Raw genomic sequence first — 19115 nt, forward strand, 5'->3', positions numbered from 1 at the left:
AACCATTTCAGGCGTGCGCCATAGATGCAGACTGCGCAGTGAAACCGGATGGGCAGAATTCGGTTATTTCAAAGTGGTTGCTCCCAGAGCTCTCGTTTTCCGACCGCTGGTCAAGGGGAACGAAGACTCTGGGAGCGAGTTGTCCTGGGTCATGTAAGACATCACAAAATGTAACATTTCGCAACTACTTACATGAAGTAAATTCAAAGTTTCACGTCAACCGCCATTATGAACGCGAAAACTCTTTGCTTCGTTCCTTCTGATTTCGCGAGATGAAACAACTCCGCAGCTGTAAAAATCAAAGAAACCGTCGGAAAAAGAATTTAAAATGTCTCAAAGATAAGGTAAGCGGTTCGTAACGAATAACATCGATTCGTGTTCCATCGAGTGAGACTCTCAAACATTATGGTTCTGAGGCTTTGCAGTACGGACTGGAAATTATTTTAAGGTTAGGGGTGTTACTGAAACAGCAAGTTTCTCGAGGTTGACTTAAGTATCGGTATTAGTTTTAATGTCAAATAGTGCAAAAGTCTGGCAGGCTTTATCAACGCCTGTCTGCCATCGTGTCTTGGAAAAACCCTAAGACTAATCACAATTTTCGCCCCCTTCGCCAAATGAATTCACTTGATATTGTCCCCGTGTTTTAGGAGCGTTTCAACCACGAACAAAGGCACCCGGTCATAATTTTAGCACTGTTTGGACCAAAAAGAAGGAAAAGTTTAAAAGAAGGTTTACAAGAAAACCCGAGCTGCTGTTTTTCCGGCTTACCTGAGGCAATCTGTTTCAAGCTTCTCCAATTTTCCCCATCCATGTCCCTTTTTTTATTTTCCTGATTTCCGTTTGAATTCTTCTACAATTTTTCTGCTGTGATATTTCAGTTAACTCTATGACCAGTCGGTAAGAGCTGAAACTGTCTAAAAATATGTAATCTAGCCTCTTGGAGAAGTATAAAATGATAAGGATATTGTATTCCCATACAGAGACGACAGTGTAGATTTAATTTTACTGAACTCGTTTAAGCTCACAAAAACTATTTTCGTCTTTTGGTTCCAATCAAAGTCATTACTTGTCTAAGAATTGGATCAACTTCTTATTTCTCTCTAATATATTACCAAGTAGACAGGTAATGACATGCAGTGAGTATTTCCGTGATCTGACACCAAATTCTCAGTAGGAACTAGGAGAGAAATGTTCCGCAACTGGTAAGGAAAGTTGAGATTTTGAGAAGAAGCAACTTTATAAATGGCTCGAAGAGCATCAAATTTCATATTTCAGTCATTTCATCATATTTCAAGATTTTTTCACACTTTTTCTCTCGCGTCTTTAGGGTCAGTCCTCATAAGCCTCGAAATCGAACTGTTGCCCAGTTTTGGAATTTGTTTTGTTTTTATTATTCTCCTAAGCCTCAGAGCCTGGTTAGAACTGTGTTATTTCTGCCATACGCATCAAAATCAAGGGGACAAATGAAATGTTTACCTTAAGTTTTTCCATTTCTCGCCTACTGCGTTACCAACCCAAACACCACGCTATAACAGGGAAATAAAAATTTGCCCTTAGGACTGTGACGTCATTTTCCCGCGAAAAACACCGTTAAAATCCAAAAAAAAACACACCATTGTTTGGAGTTAAAAGTTCTATCACTGTGCAAAGTTTGAGCTCCTTCGGATAAAAGACCCAAAAGTGTACATGTTTTCAAGGGTGCAACCTCAAGCCCTCTGCTGCCCCTTGTGAAAGCACATTGAAAACAATACTGCAGTAAGTAATCTGTTCACTCTTTTATTCATCTTTAGCTTCACACTCCACGTTATTTGAATTTCGCTTTCCAAATTATTTATATTTGAAAATAAAGAATAAACCACGAAGTATTAAAATATTGGCTTTGAGTCTGATATCCTCGATATTTCGTTAACACTAAACCACTACTTCTAACGACAACCATAACCTAACGTAACAAAAATATAAAATTTAAAACAACAATTTTCTGTCAAAAAATTAAAGCATAGCCATATGAAAGCCTCGAAGGAAAGAAGGCTTAACAAGTGTGAGAATAACATGTGATAATACCGATATCAACCAGAAATGGAATTAAATATACTATTAGTGAGTGATATGTACAGTTTTGTTTAACAACCAAACTTAACTGACTTCGGAATATAAAAGATGTAATGCAGCACTAAATAGCGATGAAACAAAAATATTACAGCTTCAATCATCTGATGCAGTGGCAAAACTTAACAGATAAAGAAAACCAAGCAAAGCAACTCAAAATAAATAATACAAAACGTGTCGTTTATCTAACTGCTTTTCTCAAGAACCAAAATCTTAAGGTTTGGATTTCTAACTTCATAACATTTGCGATGGTTGCAACGCCAAAACAAGCTCATATATCTCAAAAGGTCCATAGGCAATCCACAATTACACGTAAAACTTTCGGGAACGTTTTACTAGAACAATGCATTCAGTTTCTGCATTTGTTTACTGAAAAATATTCCTCTTTTATTGACTTTCAATTAAACCCTGACTCTATAACTACCGCCAGAATCAGCGAACGTCTTAAACCCGTACATACATTATCCACCCGCACAGTCAAGCATGCGCATTAGGCACAAGAACTCCCTTAAAATTCCATCGTGGTATCTGAATAATTTCATACATTTCCTTTCAATTGGAAACAGAGTTCCATGCTCCTCTAACAAACACATATGACATTGCAACCATAGCAAAGCCTCAATATCTTTAGTACTATAGAAATACCTTTTATGTTTTTCTGATGCTAAGTTACGATTTCCCCGTTCCCGAAAGTTTCAGAAACTTTGGAGACATTTTAGGACGTACTACATGGAGCCTTTCCTGAGGCTTTAACTGTGGCTTCCAGAGTCACATCCACTAAGTCCTAATCTATGACACAGCCCTTGTATAGATCTGATATTTTATCTTGACTTCATATTGAGTAAGAAATCAGCTTTTTGTAACAACTGAAAAATGTATATTTCTATACAGTAATTTACAACGGAAATACTACCGTATAGTTGACAAGTATTTTGTTTCTGTTTGTGTTGAGTTTAGTGAACTTAAAGTTCTTTTATCGAACTCACCGGATATGATAACAAACATGGAATATCCCCAATCATCATAAGGTCTGAAGTATATAAAATTTGAACTGTGTTTATGGATACTGCATTCAGCCAAAAGTTGTTGCCAGTTTAACAATGATAATGATAATGATAACGATGCTCTTAAAATAGATTGAGAGCAGTTTTCTGGATTTAGAAGTTATTCACATTTTTAGCTTCATTTTTTCTCTAACTTAAATCAAATTGGCCTCCCCTTTTAGTCAGGCAATGGTTTCCCTTCCCACATCGTGAGTAAAGATGTGATATTGTTGCCTATCAGAATTGTTTAATTAACAGTGGCTAAACACACTATTGCTAGATACGATGTAACAGGTGGTTGAATCGAATCGTTTCAAATCTAGGTTAAACCTATAGGACCGGTGATTTGTACAGTTCTACTCTACAAGGCATTAGATTTTAACCCGTACGTTCCTATTTTTCTAAGTTTCTTCCAGCTAAACTTCTTTCGATTCAAATTCCATCAGAAAAGGATGAGTAATAAATTAAAGAAAACTAAACTTGTAAGCCTGGGTTAAAGATAGACATTATGTTCAATAGTTAATTATTACAAAAATAAATATATTGTTGAATAATCAGGTTATATGAATTTGTTCTTTGTGACTGAGAACTACGTTCCTCTAGTAAGTCTACATTGTATTATCGCTCACTCGAGATGTGATGCGTAACACATCAAACTTCAGCTTCTATCTGTCACGCAAAGAGCTATGAGGCAGAGCTTCAAGCTCGCGTGACAGTCGAAAAGAGATCGGGGACAGAGAGAATATTAAGAGGTTAACTGGCGGGCTTTTGCTGTTGTTATTGTTGTTGTTCTTCTTGTTGTTGTTTGACCTTTGATTGTTTTTTTTTTCTTTTTGTTATTTGGTTGATTTACCTTAAATTTTTCTCGTTGTTAGAGTTAATCAAGGTTTGCAAAATTTTCAGTTAGAATGTGTTACGTTTCACATCTCGAGCTCTGACAAACACGTACCATTTTAAATTTCTAACCACCAAATCGTTCCTACCTAATTTGTGGATCCAATTTTGTCTCTTGACCGGCAACATCCAGCCCTTCAATTCTCTGGCAAAGTCATTTCGTCTCTAAGAGCTACGACCAGTAAATAACATTTGCTTTTCCACGAAAAGGCAATGCTCTTATCTTCATGGATGTTCCTTGCGACAAGCGAGTCTGTTCCGTGCTGGGGAGGCATTCCACTCAAACGGTCAAAGCGAACGTCTTGCCTTGCAGTTCAGCTTCATTCTAGAGGTGGCATCCACTAGTTTTTCAGCGTCCCAAATTTCAATTTCACAGCTTTTCCTGTAGTAAAAATATTTCTCAAGCATGTCTTTTCGTCGTTTAACTGTTCTTCAGGTTCCCGACTAACCGCTGGCGTTAAAGATCGTGGTTATGAGTTCTTTTTTTTTTCGCAGCCATCTGCACGAGCTATGGTCCTCAATATGACGTCACGTGACTTCAGATGACAAATCCCGAAACTAAATCAACGCAATGATCCCCGACGACATAATTATCATAAATTGATATAATAAATCCACATAAATTAAGATGATAAATGTTCTAGCTTTCTCTAATTCAGATAAACATTAAGGACCACTGCTTTCCGCCATCTTAGCCTTCGCTTGGGCTTTTTTCTTCTCGCGCAAAAGATTTTCGCTTTCGTCATCTTCCCCATCATCCCCTCCCATCAAGGAAATAAAGCCCCAGGGTGGCTCGTCCTCGAATAACCGACTAATCGCCAGCAGGGCACTGGAGACGACTGCAAGACCAAACGTGAAGTAGACAAATGTGAGAACGGTGAAGGCAATGACGTAACCAGGGTGATCTTTCTCGTTGTTGGATGGATGCTGAGGCACGAAATCTCCAAAACCGATTGTACTAAGCGTGATAAAAGCGAAATAAACTCCCTCGAAAAATGTCCAACCCTCGTAGCTTTTACCTATGCCTGCCAGAAACAAGATCATTCCCGCTACCATGATGAATATGCATGCCACAGTCTTAAGGTAGATTTTACGAGGTTCTCTGTTGAAGATCCTTGAGTCGACAAATTTCCAGAAGTTTGCCGTTGTTTCGGTAATCCGTTCTCCGATCGATTTGAGCATCAGGCCGGTGATTGGGATGCCAAATATGGCGTAAAATATACAGAAAATTCGTCCCCAGACCGTACTCGGAGCCATTTTCCCGTAACCTTGGAGAAAGACAAAATCACAATTACATTGACTTAGATGGTTTCATTTTCTTTTTTTCTGAAAGGAATAAAGCAATCAAAATGGAACATAAAACATATTTTATTCCAGGGTGGCAACTTACGCCATATCTTATGCTCGGTGTTCTAAGCGACATTAAAAACGTTGTTTCTCCAATGTTCAGGGGGGAGCCTAAGAAAGTTTTATGCAGGACACTCCACCCCGAGTCCAAACCCTTAACCCTTCCATGTACCGTTTTTGACAAGAAAAATCCAGCTTAAGGTCTATCTAATAATACACCTAAAGAGCCAAAACGTGCACCAATTGCTAAGTTCCACAAGTTCTTGTGTCAACTCGGAGTCAATTCGTATCTAACTTGATGACTTTTATCCGCAAAGTCGTAGTTAATAAGGAAAAATGTAAACAATGACATTAGCAAGGAAAGCTCTATTCTTTCTGATTGCGCAAAAGCACCAATTCAGGGTTTGGGGGAGACATCTGTGATTACTTAATCTCTCGATGGGCAATGGGTTACAAATATAGTATGAGTACTGTTGCACATTTGTACTGGTGGTTGCTTTTTATTTTGGCTGTAAAATACTGAGTTACTTATGAAAACAAACAATGTACAGGGATGCTACAAAAGTACTAATGACATAGATGAGTGAGCCTTGTTCAGAACAAATAATATCCTGAGGTACATATACATTTGCACTCGTTTTGCACGTTATTTTCACTGTGCTGAGTACAACTGGATAATTAGTTCTCTTCGCACCAATTCGTGCAAATATCGTTAGGTCATTGTCACTGGAACTTGTCGTCAACGGGAAATGTGAAAATGGATCTGACGCAGTTAATATAAGATACCTTGGTGTGATTTGGAAATCATGTCACCCTTTTGAGAATGCGGCGTCTTTGTAATGATAACTTCATGATGCTGTTACCAAGTCCATTTAACTTTCTTGTTTAATGGATTTTAACCCTCACGGAGTCTACATAAGAACATTAATGTAAAATTTTCGCCTAATGGGCATTTTTGGCTGCTAACATTATTCAGAACGCATATATAGACAAACAAACCCACTCTTTTCGTTGTCAGTTGCGTTTTGGGATTTGCAATTAATGGTTTGAGTATTAGTTGAAAATGTGCTAATGTTGAGAAAATGTGAAACTCGTCAATTAAACAAATTGAAGCGTTTCATGTAGGTGTTTGACAACTGATAAGTTCATCAGCAACACGCAAGTTCTCAAACTGAAATTTAAAGTGAAAGTTATTATTTCTTCAATATTTCATTAAGTCCTTATTCATAAAATGTCTAAATTTCAAAAAGCAAAATAATCTAAGTAAAGGTATGGATGAAGATTGAACAACCTGACATTGTATTACCTCGACACCAAATGTTTTCGCAAAATATAAATGTTCAGGGTAGTTACCAAAGTCAGACTAAACATTTCTCTTAACTTATCTTGTCGAATTTGTGCCGTCATTTTTTCATGCAATGAGTGGAGAGTTAATTTAAAGGAGTGCTACATGCAAATCTACATTTTCCTCTTATGTTTTCCATTTCTTGTCTCTGCATTCAAGTTTAATCGCTCAAACGCTGCGAGTGTGAGAAAATCCTTTTCAAAATACACTAGTTTTATCCCACTCGCTTTTGTTACAGGTTTTTCTTGATATTTAAAAAAAAAATTACTGAGCCTTCTTCGTGCACCGCTTACCCGTTCCAAAAGAAATTGACAAAATACATTAAACTTGACAGCAAAGCTTTTTTGCCTTTTAAAACAGCGCTGATTACGTGAATATTAAGCTTTGAATAATTCATGATCGACAATTTATGTCTCGTGGTAAATGCAGACATTAAAACACCATCTTTACACCAGGCATTCAACTTAATTGCATGCATCAACAGGCATCACTTGGAAATGTTCACCTCCAGCAATCCAATACGTAATCCAGTAAAAATTCAGTTTCACACAGTTTATGAAAATATTTTCACTTAAATGAAACGCTATCACTCAAAAGTATTACCGAAGATCTGGTAAAAGTATTTTAATTCTTTTTATTTGATTTGTGGACCTGTACATTTGCCTTACATTGCTGAGCGGCTTTTTCATCATACAGAAAGTGATCGCAATGTTTAACACCGCTTTGTTTCTGACGCGTTTTATCTGTGACTCATTTCTAGATATCCGCATCAAAAACCCAACTTAAGAGTCAAAATAATGTATAATTTTAACGCTGCTGACTTCGATGGACACCATCTACTTTTACATATGTAATTTCAATTTAACTCAAAGGACAAAAACAAAGAATTACCGACCTCCTGCTTAGAATCGAGATCTTATCTGGGTTGTACAAGTTAATTGATTTGCGTGGACGCATATTTCCTAGTTTTTTCTTTCCTTATCGTAATTTTTCAATTAATTTTCTACTTTGTCTAGGAAGATGTCTATACCTTCCTGCTGTTAGATAACCGCCAAAATTCATATCAACATCCCCGTCTATTTCTCTTTAGGATTCTAATAGTCTAAAAAGTTAATCTTTTTACAGGAAAAGTTACTTTTTGGAAGGTCGTGCAAAGCGTTGGAAGACACAAAACCAACAAAATTCCCTTCATGTTCTCTGATATGCCTTAAGGTTTATGTGACTCATTCATTGTGAATTTTTGGCCGACCAAGGTCTATCATTGCTGAAGAGACCGACAGACCAAACAATAGCATTCAAATGATAATTTTGCTTCGGTAATGGAGGGATTAATGGAAGAATACTTCACTTTAAAGGGTCAGTGACCTTTTTTAAAGAAAGCCAAAGCAAAATAGGAAATCTTTCAATTTTAAGGCTCCCTGATTTTGGATAAACTTGCCTCTTTTCGTTTTTGTCTTCATCTGACTGAAAAGTTTATAGATATCGCAAATAGGGTTTCCTTCCAGTTTTTTAGACAAATACAACACATGTAAAATCAATCTGATTATTGTGTACATTTTGAACAGCATGTATTATTTGCATCTTCAACTAATTCGAAAGCTAAGGAAAAATTAATCCCTTAAGCGAGATAGAAATATGTTAACACTTTTGGAGTATTCCTGAGCTATAACGCCTATTACACTAAGTTTTCTTCCCATTAATGGCAAAAGTAAATTTTTGTAAGAAATGGAAGACATTGAGAAAATACAATAGATAAAAAATGTAAATAAAAGAAAATATAAGTACGTATGGAAATATGTTCAATTTTTCAGTATAGGTTGAGAATTGCAGCATAATCTTTTACAGCATATATAGCTCATAGCTCATTCTAGCTTATACTTCCTTTACCTAAGAAACTTAGATCCTTTGCAAGATATAGATTTACCAGAATGAACCCAAACAAATACTGAGATTCTCTTGTCGTGTCGTTTTACTGACTGAAAAATTACCTTGTGCCTACGCAAAGAAAGCGTGAGAGATGAAAACAGAAACGACTCAATGCGTTCGACCTGACCAAACGCAGGACGCTACTAAATATTTTCCTTATCGCCTTTATTTCGGCGTCTTAAGAAATATTAAACGTTAATGTATGAATTGAAAATCGAGGGCACGATTTTTGGAAATCAGGAATTTTAAGAGCAAATAAATTAGAATACTCTCACACAAAGCCCATCAAACAATATTTTATCCCTAACTTACAATAAAACACATAAATGTTTTATACCTTAAAGGGAATTTCCAATTACTTTCAATTATGTCTCGAGAATTCTCACATTTATACATATTTATTCAAACGCGTTCTAACACTTAAGAATATCATTTACTTAGCTGGAAAGGTTTTACTTACTTTGTAATGTTTCTATAGCACTGTGGCAATCTTAGTTCAGTTGTTATTTAAGTTAATTTCTATTGAAAGACGTTTCTTTCCTTAGCGAACGTGCTTTACAACGTAACCGAGCCACATATCGCTTGTGGGTTTAAGGTTATCAGCTGCGGTTAATAAAGAAAACCGCAATCTATAATAATAAATATAATCTTCGGTCTTGCAGACTTTCTCAAAAGAAAGTTATAACGATTCTCTTCCGACCTTTCAAATTAATCACTATCTCTTTTCGTCATTAGAATTTTAGGCCGAAAGGGCATTACAAAAACTGACAAAAGCAATACAACTATAGCCAAGAGAAAAAAAATGGGATTGTAATCAAATTTCAATTAATAACACAAAATAACCATTGCTAGTGAAATTGGAGATTTTTCATGATTTCTATATTATTTTGAAAGGCTTTTTGGCAAGAGAAAAACAACAAAAATAACTCTTCTTTATCTTTGCGTGTTTACAATTTCGTCAGATTTAGTGTGTAATCTAAATTGCGTGTAAAATACCTCTTTTTCCTGAGTTTCTCCTCAGCCGGACAAGAATTATGTTTGTTAGAAATACTTTTCCTTCATTTCTCAATAAAGTAATAGAAAATAAGCAAATGGGATTATAAAATTTCCCGGAAACTACCCTCCTGCGTTCGTAAATATTTCTCATGAGACACGTACTGGGTGAAAGAATAAAAACAAAATACGGAATCTTTGTTATAAAAATTACACCAAATTTTTATTCTAGACAAGAGTTACTAAGGGAAAGTTCATAACGATATCTCTGAAAATAACCCATTTTCTTTACTCCCTTGTAACGACAGCCTGGCAACTACAAAGCTAATTGCTTTACATCACTTACAGATTGAAACGCAACCGCCATTATGAATGATTTCTTAAAACACATACATCACATAAAAAGTTGAATTCAACTATACACGCTTGGATTCAGTGGTGTTTTGTAGGATTTGAGCAATTTCCAAAAGAAACACGTTTTAAATCGTTGATTGAAAATATCTGCATAGGGCTAGGATCAACTGCAAAAGTAATTTACATTTCCACTAACACAAGTGATCAAATGAGTGTTAATGCAACCGTTTTCACTCCGCTTAGGGGAAAAACCTCTCATTCTCGTTACTTTTTTTCCGTTGAGCAAGCGAAACCAACAGAAGAATTATCCGAAACTTATAAGTTGGAATTTAGAAAGGGCGACAATTTTCGCAGTATCCTTACAAAAATGCCTTGAACTTGACGAATTGCCTAAGTGGGTAACTTAGTACTTCGTGGTTCTGCTTCATTTGTGAGGAGGCGGCATGTTCCTTAATACAGAAAGCGGAAAACCCTTTCAAACGCTCAATTTAAAATTTCGTAAAAATAAAGCTACATCTTTTTCTCATTTCTATATTCCTCCTGTGTTCAGCAGACGACGGAGGGTAAAGGTTTTGAAAGCGTGTTGCTTTCTTCGTGAATTTCGTCAAAACCACGTACTGAAAACGCGTTAAAATACATTTAGTCTTCGGCAGGTGGCATTGCTGTTATTGAGAGCAATTTTTCGCTATTTCCATTTTTGTTTATAGTAAACATGGCCTACTCAAGCACCGCACAGGGACCGAACGCTCACTTTCACTCTAGCTAAAACATATTCATCAGAAAAATACGGTTTATTAGGTAATCGCAGACCCGGGCGTGATTCTTTCGGTGAATAACAAAAAACACATGAAATTGATAAAGAAATATCCAGATTTATTTGATCGGAAGTAATGGAATATGGCCTTGTAACAAATTGGTCCTCAAATGCACTTTCGCAGTCTGGATATTTCCCTCATTGGTGAATGTTCTCTCTTTTTTTCATAAATGAAGGTAATTTGAAAAAAAAATGATTTTTTTTCCCTTTTTCCCACGACAAGAAAGCCAAATTCTATCAATTCTATAGTACATTCATTTAAAATTATATTTTGAATGAAAACAAATTTTCTTCACCCAACATTGAAAGGAATATTGGTAGCTCTGTCATTTCGAATGAATATCTTTGACGGCTTAGAACTTCACGTCAAACTTTCACAGTAATCGTGAGTCCTAATCAAGACTTTTGGTCTCGCAAATCGAATTCTGGTCTTGTTTCATGGATTGATTTCTGTATCTTGTTTGGTTATACCAAGTTTTAGTTTCCTAATAACCCATGTCATAAAACCCTCTTCTACGGTACCACAGCTGCTTTTAAATAAATATACATTTTTTGTGGCGGAAAGCTTCGCAAACCGAAACGAGAGGAAAAAGACTTCACGAACGTTCATTTCATTTCAGCAGTTTTTTTTTTATATACTTCAACAGAAACGCGACTTTACCACCTCGGTCTGACAGTACAACATTTCCCTGAGGAGAATAAAATATTCATTTGGCGGTAATTTTTTATTTCGATCGAAACGTCAGATTCCCGTTCTGAATAGCCAAAGCTCAATTTTTTATTTACTCGCTCGAAAATAGGCATTTAATGATATCTTTCCTAATTGTACCGTGACCTGTCTCCTCCCGATATACCGAAAAGTTGGAAATCTTGATTTTTCCGCTTCGATGAAATTGGATTTTGTTTTTTCAAGCAGTGATAGAAATAAATGAAGCGCTAAGCTACCATTGTGTTTTTTGTCGTCTTCTTTGCTATAAGTTCATAATCTTTTGATCGCTACTTTGCATAATACAGCCGAGTCACAGCTTGAGATAGAACATTGTGCTCCTGTACGAAATTAATTCTCGAAAAAAGCGATCGATGGTTTGTTTTCGTTTGAAAAATTACAAAACTCGACGATTTACTGGTTTGCGCCTCGGTGAAATGCCCTATCTTTATGTTTTAGCTAATGAATTCATCGAAAGAACAAACCCGGGAAACAAAACAATCTGCTGGCGAAGCGCATCGGAAACAGAATTTTGAATATTCATGTTCAAAACAGCATTTTGATCCAAGCTTTTTTCTCAATTCGCTACAAAAGGAGGCAGGACTTTGTTGAAATTGTTAAATCCTCATTCTGAAGACCAGCGAATTTTTTTTTTTTTCGTAATATGTTTGAAATTTAATAAGTTTACATCAACCAAAAGGCAAACTAGAGATTCAATTTGACGAGGTTTCGCTAGATAACGAGTAGAGTTTGACAGCGGTAAATCACGCGCGAAGCCCTTTGCTTAGAAAACTTAAAATTAAGTCACGGTTGAACGAGCGAAAGCTTGGTAAGCTAGCAACGATGAAATCAGAGACCAAAAAATTAAAATAAACCTCTCCTTCGGTCGTTTAATTTACGAAATAGCGGCTTTAGGTTTTTGTGCTCCCTGCCAAGCGAAAGATATACTCAATATATGCGTTAGCAAAGATATTAGAGAAGCGAAATTGAGTCGTGAGAGCACTGAGTTTTCCGGACAGTGGAATGGTGTACCGCAGGCCAATGCTAGCCTTGCAAATTAACAACACTATAAGGAACTAAATCTGGGTCAAAAGGCAACGAAATCCATTTAAACGCGAGACGCTCGGCAAACATTTGGACATCTAACACGCGGCAACAAGAGAATGAGAAACTTGTACTTACCAATTGTTGTTACTACGGTGCCGGTGAAAAATAAAGAACCGGCAAAACTCCATCGGTCGTACGCCACATCAAAATATCCATCGTCGATTGCTTTGGAAATTTCTGAAAAGAAATTACTCATCTCCTCGTCTGAAATGTTGTACTTTTCTTTCATGTTTTTTTGTACTTTGTCAAAGTGATGAATTTCGCGGTGCTCCGCTCCCGATTCGATCGTTTGGAAAACTGCTGCTCCAAATAGTAGATACACTAAGAACAGAGTTGTTCGTAAGACTAGATTTTTAGTCGGGCCTTTCAGCGCCCTGAGGAAGTTTAGAAAGAAAACCCCCATTTGGCGAGCGCGAAAGCCTTACCGACCGAAGCTCTTGTTGCCTGCGGCCCGCGCGACTCCTGCCTGTTTGTGATGGGTAGATATGACGAACATGCTATTTTCTCGGCCACCGGAGGTAGGTACTCTTGTCGACAATCGTTACCTGATAAGCTTGTGACGTCACAGCTGGCAATATTGTTGAGCAGCGAAGTATGAATAGCTTGATTAGAGGATATTGTATTCGCAAATTCAGAATATAGCAGAGTCCATTGTCAAGGGCCTGTACATAAACACAGGTAATTGGCCGCGAGCGCGGGCTCGTCACCTGCCTAGCGCGGGAAAACGTGTAAGCGTTGTGCTACCCAGAGTGCCGAATAAAAATTGACATACGAGCATCACTGGCGCTCCAGTGTTCAAGAGTCTTTAGTCAAAAACAAGCCGCATGTAGTCCAGAGCTTCTATTGTTATTAAATTTGCCATATAAGGCAATTGCAATCATTTCGAACAAGAAGATTTCCGCCATGTAGGAAATTTATCATACAAGCTCAGTTCCGGTGCTTTGATCTGAATGCAAATTACACTCGCCTGCTATTTGGCCAAAGATCTTCTCCAGAATGTTATGTTCGGAATTCTGGCGTTCATAAGAAATAAAATGACCGTGAAGCGTCTGAGATTTATTCAGAAAAAATCAGAATTTCACGTGGCATGAATAAATTCACAAGGCCTTAGTAGTCTAGAGACAATGGGGATTGAACTGTGCGCGGCAGCTGTCTCGGGGGGAATTGAGCATAGTGAGGCAAGAAAATGCACAATTACAAAATAAAATGTTTAGAAAACATAATAACCTTACATTAGAACAGCGGCCAAAATCTGATGTTTTCCAAATATATTTATTAAATTTAAAAAACTCGCTTTTTTTTCCTTAACCACCGGGATACTTCGTCCTAAATCCATATTTTAGCCATTAAATGTCATTTGAAAAAAGACTTCCTTATTTCTAAATGGGTAAAAACACAGAGTTATTTGTTTTCATCGTGATGGGACCTCTATTGTCCATTTCTTCGTTTGGGAAACTAATTTCGTTTGGGAAACTAGTCTCGGTCTCGGTATAACAAAAGTAATCTGTGATAGTTGTCATTTTTCGAACGCAGTTTATTTCGAGAAAATTTGCCCAGTTTATTTAACATGTCATGCGAATTGTAATCAAACGAAGATGAAATGGTTTGCGAAGAAGCGTTTATTAATTTTTCATAAAACTCAAAAAGCGTAGCGTCCAGGTTTAACGAATCTCGGCTGCATCGTTTACAAGGGTCGCGTTTCGGTCTCATAAGAGAGGAGACAAGAATTCAAAAGTCATGCATTATTTTGCCTTTTTAAATGAGAAGATTTATTGACAGATTTACTCGGGATCTTTTTTTTTTGTTGTTTATTCCGCTCGACTGTCCAGCTTCCATCCAATTTAGTTTGGCTTCCACTTATGCACATGTCTCCGAAAATGGGATATGTTTGCATTGGGCCAAAGAAAGAAGACCTCTTGTTTACATTAGATGTTGCTTCTTGTTCTAGTCGCACGAAATTCTGACCCTTCGTTGGAGCGTTCAAATTCAAAATATTGACATGTGTGTTGCCTTTTGATGCAAATCAAAGTTTATTATTAAAAATGTTTCCTCCGATTTTTAAGATATTTCTTTTTTTGATACCAAATGCTAAAAGTAACACTAAAATCAACATGCAAAACCATTAACCCGTCTTTACTATTGTGTTCAGCTCTATGTTTAATTTGAGGAAGAATTTTTGAAAATATAAAACTCTGGCCTGTAATTCTAAGTTTTTCGTCCTGTGTGTATTATATTCTTGTCTTAATTTATATTTCAATAGACAAACGGCTTCTAATTTTGAAGAACCTCAAGACATCTCCCCTCAGTCTCAATTTGATTTGTTATCACTTTCTTATCAAAAAAATTAATTGAAATTCCTTTCTCTTTTCTTAATGAACTTGCTGCTACTTATTCGAATTTTAGGATTTATTAATTTTAAGGCTCTTGGTAGTAAACAACATTTGTTATTACACATTCTAACCAGAAAGGATTTAAATATCCTAGTAACGAAAATGGGACTTCCTCGAATATTTTTTTTCTAGAATATACTGCTCAGCTCAAAACCTTTTCGGCTTTTAAGGCTAGCGGCAAATTTACGTCATTTTGAAAACAAATTGCAAGGGAAAATGTGTTCTCAAAAGCCTTAAAATGCACTCATTGTTTTTTTCAGCATGCAATAAGGCAAGATGATTTTGGGATGAAAACACAGATGAACATGTGAACATAAATGTAACATGTTTGCCAATCGCCCACAATTTGCAAATTAAAATGAAATCTGCTCATTCTACTTCGCATAATAAATCGAGGATTTGAATATCTAAACTTTCGGTTAATTGCATAACGAGAATTTAAAACACTCCTGAGTTAGAAGAATAGAAGTTAATATCCGTGGGAAGTGTGGGTCTGATTTCTTGTGACGCAAGTCAGGTTTTGTTTTAGGTGATTAATGCCACTGTCCCACGCTTTCTTTGAGCTGAAAAATTGATCTTTCTTGTTTACAACAATGTGGCCTTCTGTTGAATGACAACGAAATCTATTGAGAGTCACGGTTGAGGTTTAATCTAACACAGAATATCGGATTTTTAAGAGCCAATAAAACTAGAAGGCCAAATATCACGGTATATCCTGTTTTCGATTTTTTTAAGTTGAAAATTTGGGTGCACAAATGACGATTTTACGAGTAAAATAGTTTTTAGCGGTTTGTTGCTTTGGGCAAACTTTTATTTTATCAATCTAAGATAAATTAATTTTATCACTAATTTTTCTCGGCTTTTCGCAAAGCGACATAGTGTATTTTTTTTTTTGCTTCGTTTTGTTTTGTTTTGTTTTTCCTTTTACTGCGGTTCAGTAAAACAATCTATTGTGAAATCTTAAATGTAGAAATCATTGCATCTGTAAACTTGATAATAACCGATAAAATAAGAACCCGTGCACCCTGAGAGACTATTCCCACGCCACATCTGTCATTAAATGATCACAAATCAAATTTAAGTCTCGAAAATATATTTTCCTTTCCAAAGAAAATACGTTGCTTTAAACAGATACCTCTTTTGTTATTGATAAACATCTTCACCCCATGCTGTTTGGAGCACAAATATTTGTTTGCTTTAGGTAGAAATGGGTAGATTAATTGCCAAAGTGATGCCATTCTTTGCGAGAATTCTCTTGAATACCCAAGAAGATAATTTCAGTATCACCACGCACAATCAGTGTCAATAAATTCTTATTTATCATTATTTTAAGGGATTTTAGATCACAGATAAAATCCATCGCGTTCAATTGTCTGGTCGTAAAATGCTTGCATCACTTAAGATTGTAGAATCTTAGTACAATATTCGATAAGATTAAACTTCAATTTGAATTTCGCGTTTTCTACGTTCAGAGAACAATTTTTAGGGATATTCTCTACGATTGTGGCAATACATCGATCTTTCCTTAAAATTTTGAACGACAATGAGATGAATCCTAAAAGTTGTATCTCTAAATATTCATCAAGGGAAAAAGATTTATAATTCTAGAGATTTGTTTGTCGTAAAAGACATTGTTGACCCTTATGTTGGCTGTAGGTCTTCCTCTTGTTATCAATCTTCGCAAATTACAAATTATGGAAAACTAAGCTTTCAGAACATTAGCTTACAAGGGGTTTATATCCTAGCACGCAATATGGACGTATTGCGAACTTGTCTCTTATTTGTAGTGAGTACAGTTTTCCTCTTCCCTCCACGAAAATGTTCTACGGGCAAATATGATACTGTCAGAGTCTCACGAGAACAGACTTCAAATCATTCCGTTTTTTACAGCATGCTAGAAAAGGAATTTTCCCTTAAGATTTGCGTGCAAAGGGTAAATTTAAAGGTTTGAAATTGTTAGTTTCCATTGTATTTTTCTCTCGAAGTGCGATCCAAAAGGAAGACTTGCTGTTTTTTTGTGCTTGTTTTCTGGGAGTCGCGACCTGGTCGTGTGTTACAACACAGTTTCTCCCAACGAAATCGTTTGCTAAAAATGCACTATTTCTCAGAGATTATGACGCATTCAAGGCACTTGTGTTTGTTCTTTCGCGCTGTTGGAAAAAATTATCTGTTTCTTATTCTCAGCATGATAGTTAAGAAGATTGACAGCCAGCTAACTAAGCTGTTCATGTTTCCCAGCTAAGTAAAACCATCGGTAGAAAAGAGTTTATGGTCAGCGGATATCGCACCAACCCAGTCTTCCGTTGCGTTTAACTGACAATGAATAGTACCCATGTACCGTAGCAGTTTTTCACTGGATCTTAATCCAGCCAGTACCGAATTAATAACTTCCATGAGTTAATTTTCAAAGAATGGAAACTTTTCTCAGTGATATTTTCCCAGGACAAAGGCTACTGTAAATAGGAGTCTCCAGACAGTTTGAATTTCTTAGGGGAAGAGAACCGCTGGGTGCTCCTCAAGACAAAAATTTTCCCAATTTTCTTGCTGTTCCACTTGGTAAGCGGAGAATCCTTTTTTCGACGTGTGCTTTGCACAAAACTCTGCACTTCCCTTCAGTCTTGTCTCTGGCAGAACGTTATATCGCTGTGGTTCCAGTTCCGTTAACAAGTACTACTTCGCCCAAAACAACAAAATAGAAATCGCGATGACTGAAAACAAATTTACTTATTCCAGAGGCCTGCGTTGTTTGTGTTTTATTAATATTATTCTTCGACACAAGTTTTATTACAACACAATCTTTAATATGTTATGCGATGTACCCACGAGTTTCTCCATCTAATTACTTGATGATTATCAATTTTTTTCTCCCTTCCTGATGCTAGGAATTTTGGCGGGAACAAATATATTTTCACGGCGTTCCCCTGCAATGGTTTGTACCGACAACAAGTAATCTCTATGTTAACATAGAAATTATCTATACCGTTTAAGTTTCCATTTGATAGAAAGAATGATTTTAAAATAGAACGGTTCGGCATATCTGACTAAAACGATTTGAATAGAAGTGCTTGATTTTCACTGAGCTATCAGTTAAGCTTTCGATTTCTCAGTTATCTCTTAGCTGTGATAAATATCAATTGTTGCTTCTCATTAATATTTGCTTTTAAGGTAATGCATGTTTCCGTCGGCGTCCACGGTCTCTTGCCAAGAATGAAGAGGCCTATTTCGTATATGGTGCAGATTTGAATAGAAATGCTCTACAAAACCTTTGCCTCACCGTGACGAGAAAAATCATTTGCATGGAAACATAAGTAGGTAAAAGGCTTATGCTTTCTAATGTATTGTTATTCAAATTCGGCACAACTTGTGCTATCAGTCTATCATGATCATCTATCTGATGAGGCAGGAAAACACACAAGGTTCATTAAACGGCTTGCGAAATCTATTTTTCAATTCCACGTGGCCACGTTACTTCAAAACCTGACGCTTCTTTAGTTTTTTGGCCGTAGGTGATAACTTTAATTTAGCCATGTCACTTAGTTTTATTCTATGTGTATAATCCCGTAGAAAATACAGCCAATCAGAGTACAGAAAAGCTGTCGTATGCTCAACAGTATTGCACCCAATCTTGCCATCGTGCGCTGCGATCTTATTCCCGCCAAAATTTGGCATGCGACACCAGTTCCAGTTTTTCTCAAGTATTTTTTAAGCCCTGTCAGAGCCAAATTTTTCCCTCGGCTTTGATTTTGAGGTCAAAAACCAGCCGAAAATGAAAATTTGAACCAAAACACCACGAAATGATCAGAAGATCGTAAACAATAAAAAGCCTAGGTAAGGTATAAAATAATTATGCAACGTTCTCGTATGGTATGGCATGGAATATCCCACTTTTATACCGTGCCATAGAAACTAGGCTAATCAAAATGCGGGAAAGCCGTTTTATATTCGACAGTATTACATTCAAACCTCCCATCATGCACTGCGCGTATGTTGCATTGATTGTGTTGGCCACTGTATCTTTATGGCATGTTATAAAATAGTTATGCAACGCTCTCTCGTTCTATGCCATGGAATATTCCACTTGTCACCT

The 19115-nt window shown here is 36.6% G+C and overlaps 1 protein-coding gene across 1 annotated transcript; it reads right to left on the reverse strand.

The window, feature by feature from the left end:
- Positions 1–1760: 1760 nt before the first annotated feature.
- LOC145477843 (two pore potassium channel protein sup-9-like) lies at positions 1761–14418 on the reverse strand. The gene is made up of 2 exons (XM_081455685.1): positions 12714–14418; positions 1761–5314 (listed from the first exon to the last, which is right to left on the reverse strand). The coding sequence occupies exons 1-2, from the start codon at positions 13039–13041 to the stop codon at positions 4713–4715; spliced, it is 930 nt and encodes a 309-aa protein (XP_081311811.1). The 5' UTR covers positions 13042–14418; the 3' UTR covers positions 1761–4712.
- Positions 14419–19115: the final 4697 nt, after the last annotated feature.

The sequence above is a fragment of the Orbicella franksi genome, chromosome 2 (genome assembly GCF_964199315.1).
Source record: "Orbicella franksi chromosome 2, jaOrbFran1.1, whole genome shotgun sequence".
Lineage (NCBI taxonomy): Eukaryota > Metazoa > Cnidaria > Anthozoa > Scleractinia > Merulinidae > Orbicella > Orbicella franksi.

Excerpts from the sequence above, each read along its gene's own strand:
- LOC145477843 (XM_081455685.1), bottom strand. The coding sequence starts at position 13,041 with ATGGGGGTTTTCTTTCTAAACTTCCTCAGGGCGCTGAAAGGCCCGACT. Across the intron at positions 5,315-12,713 it reads CACCGTAGTAACAACAATTG|GTTACGGGAAAATGGCTCCG; the intron begins GTAAGTACAAGT and ends TCTTTCTCCAAG.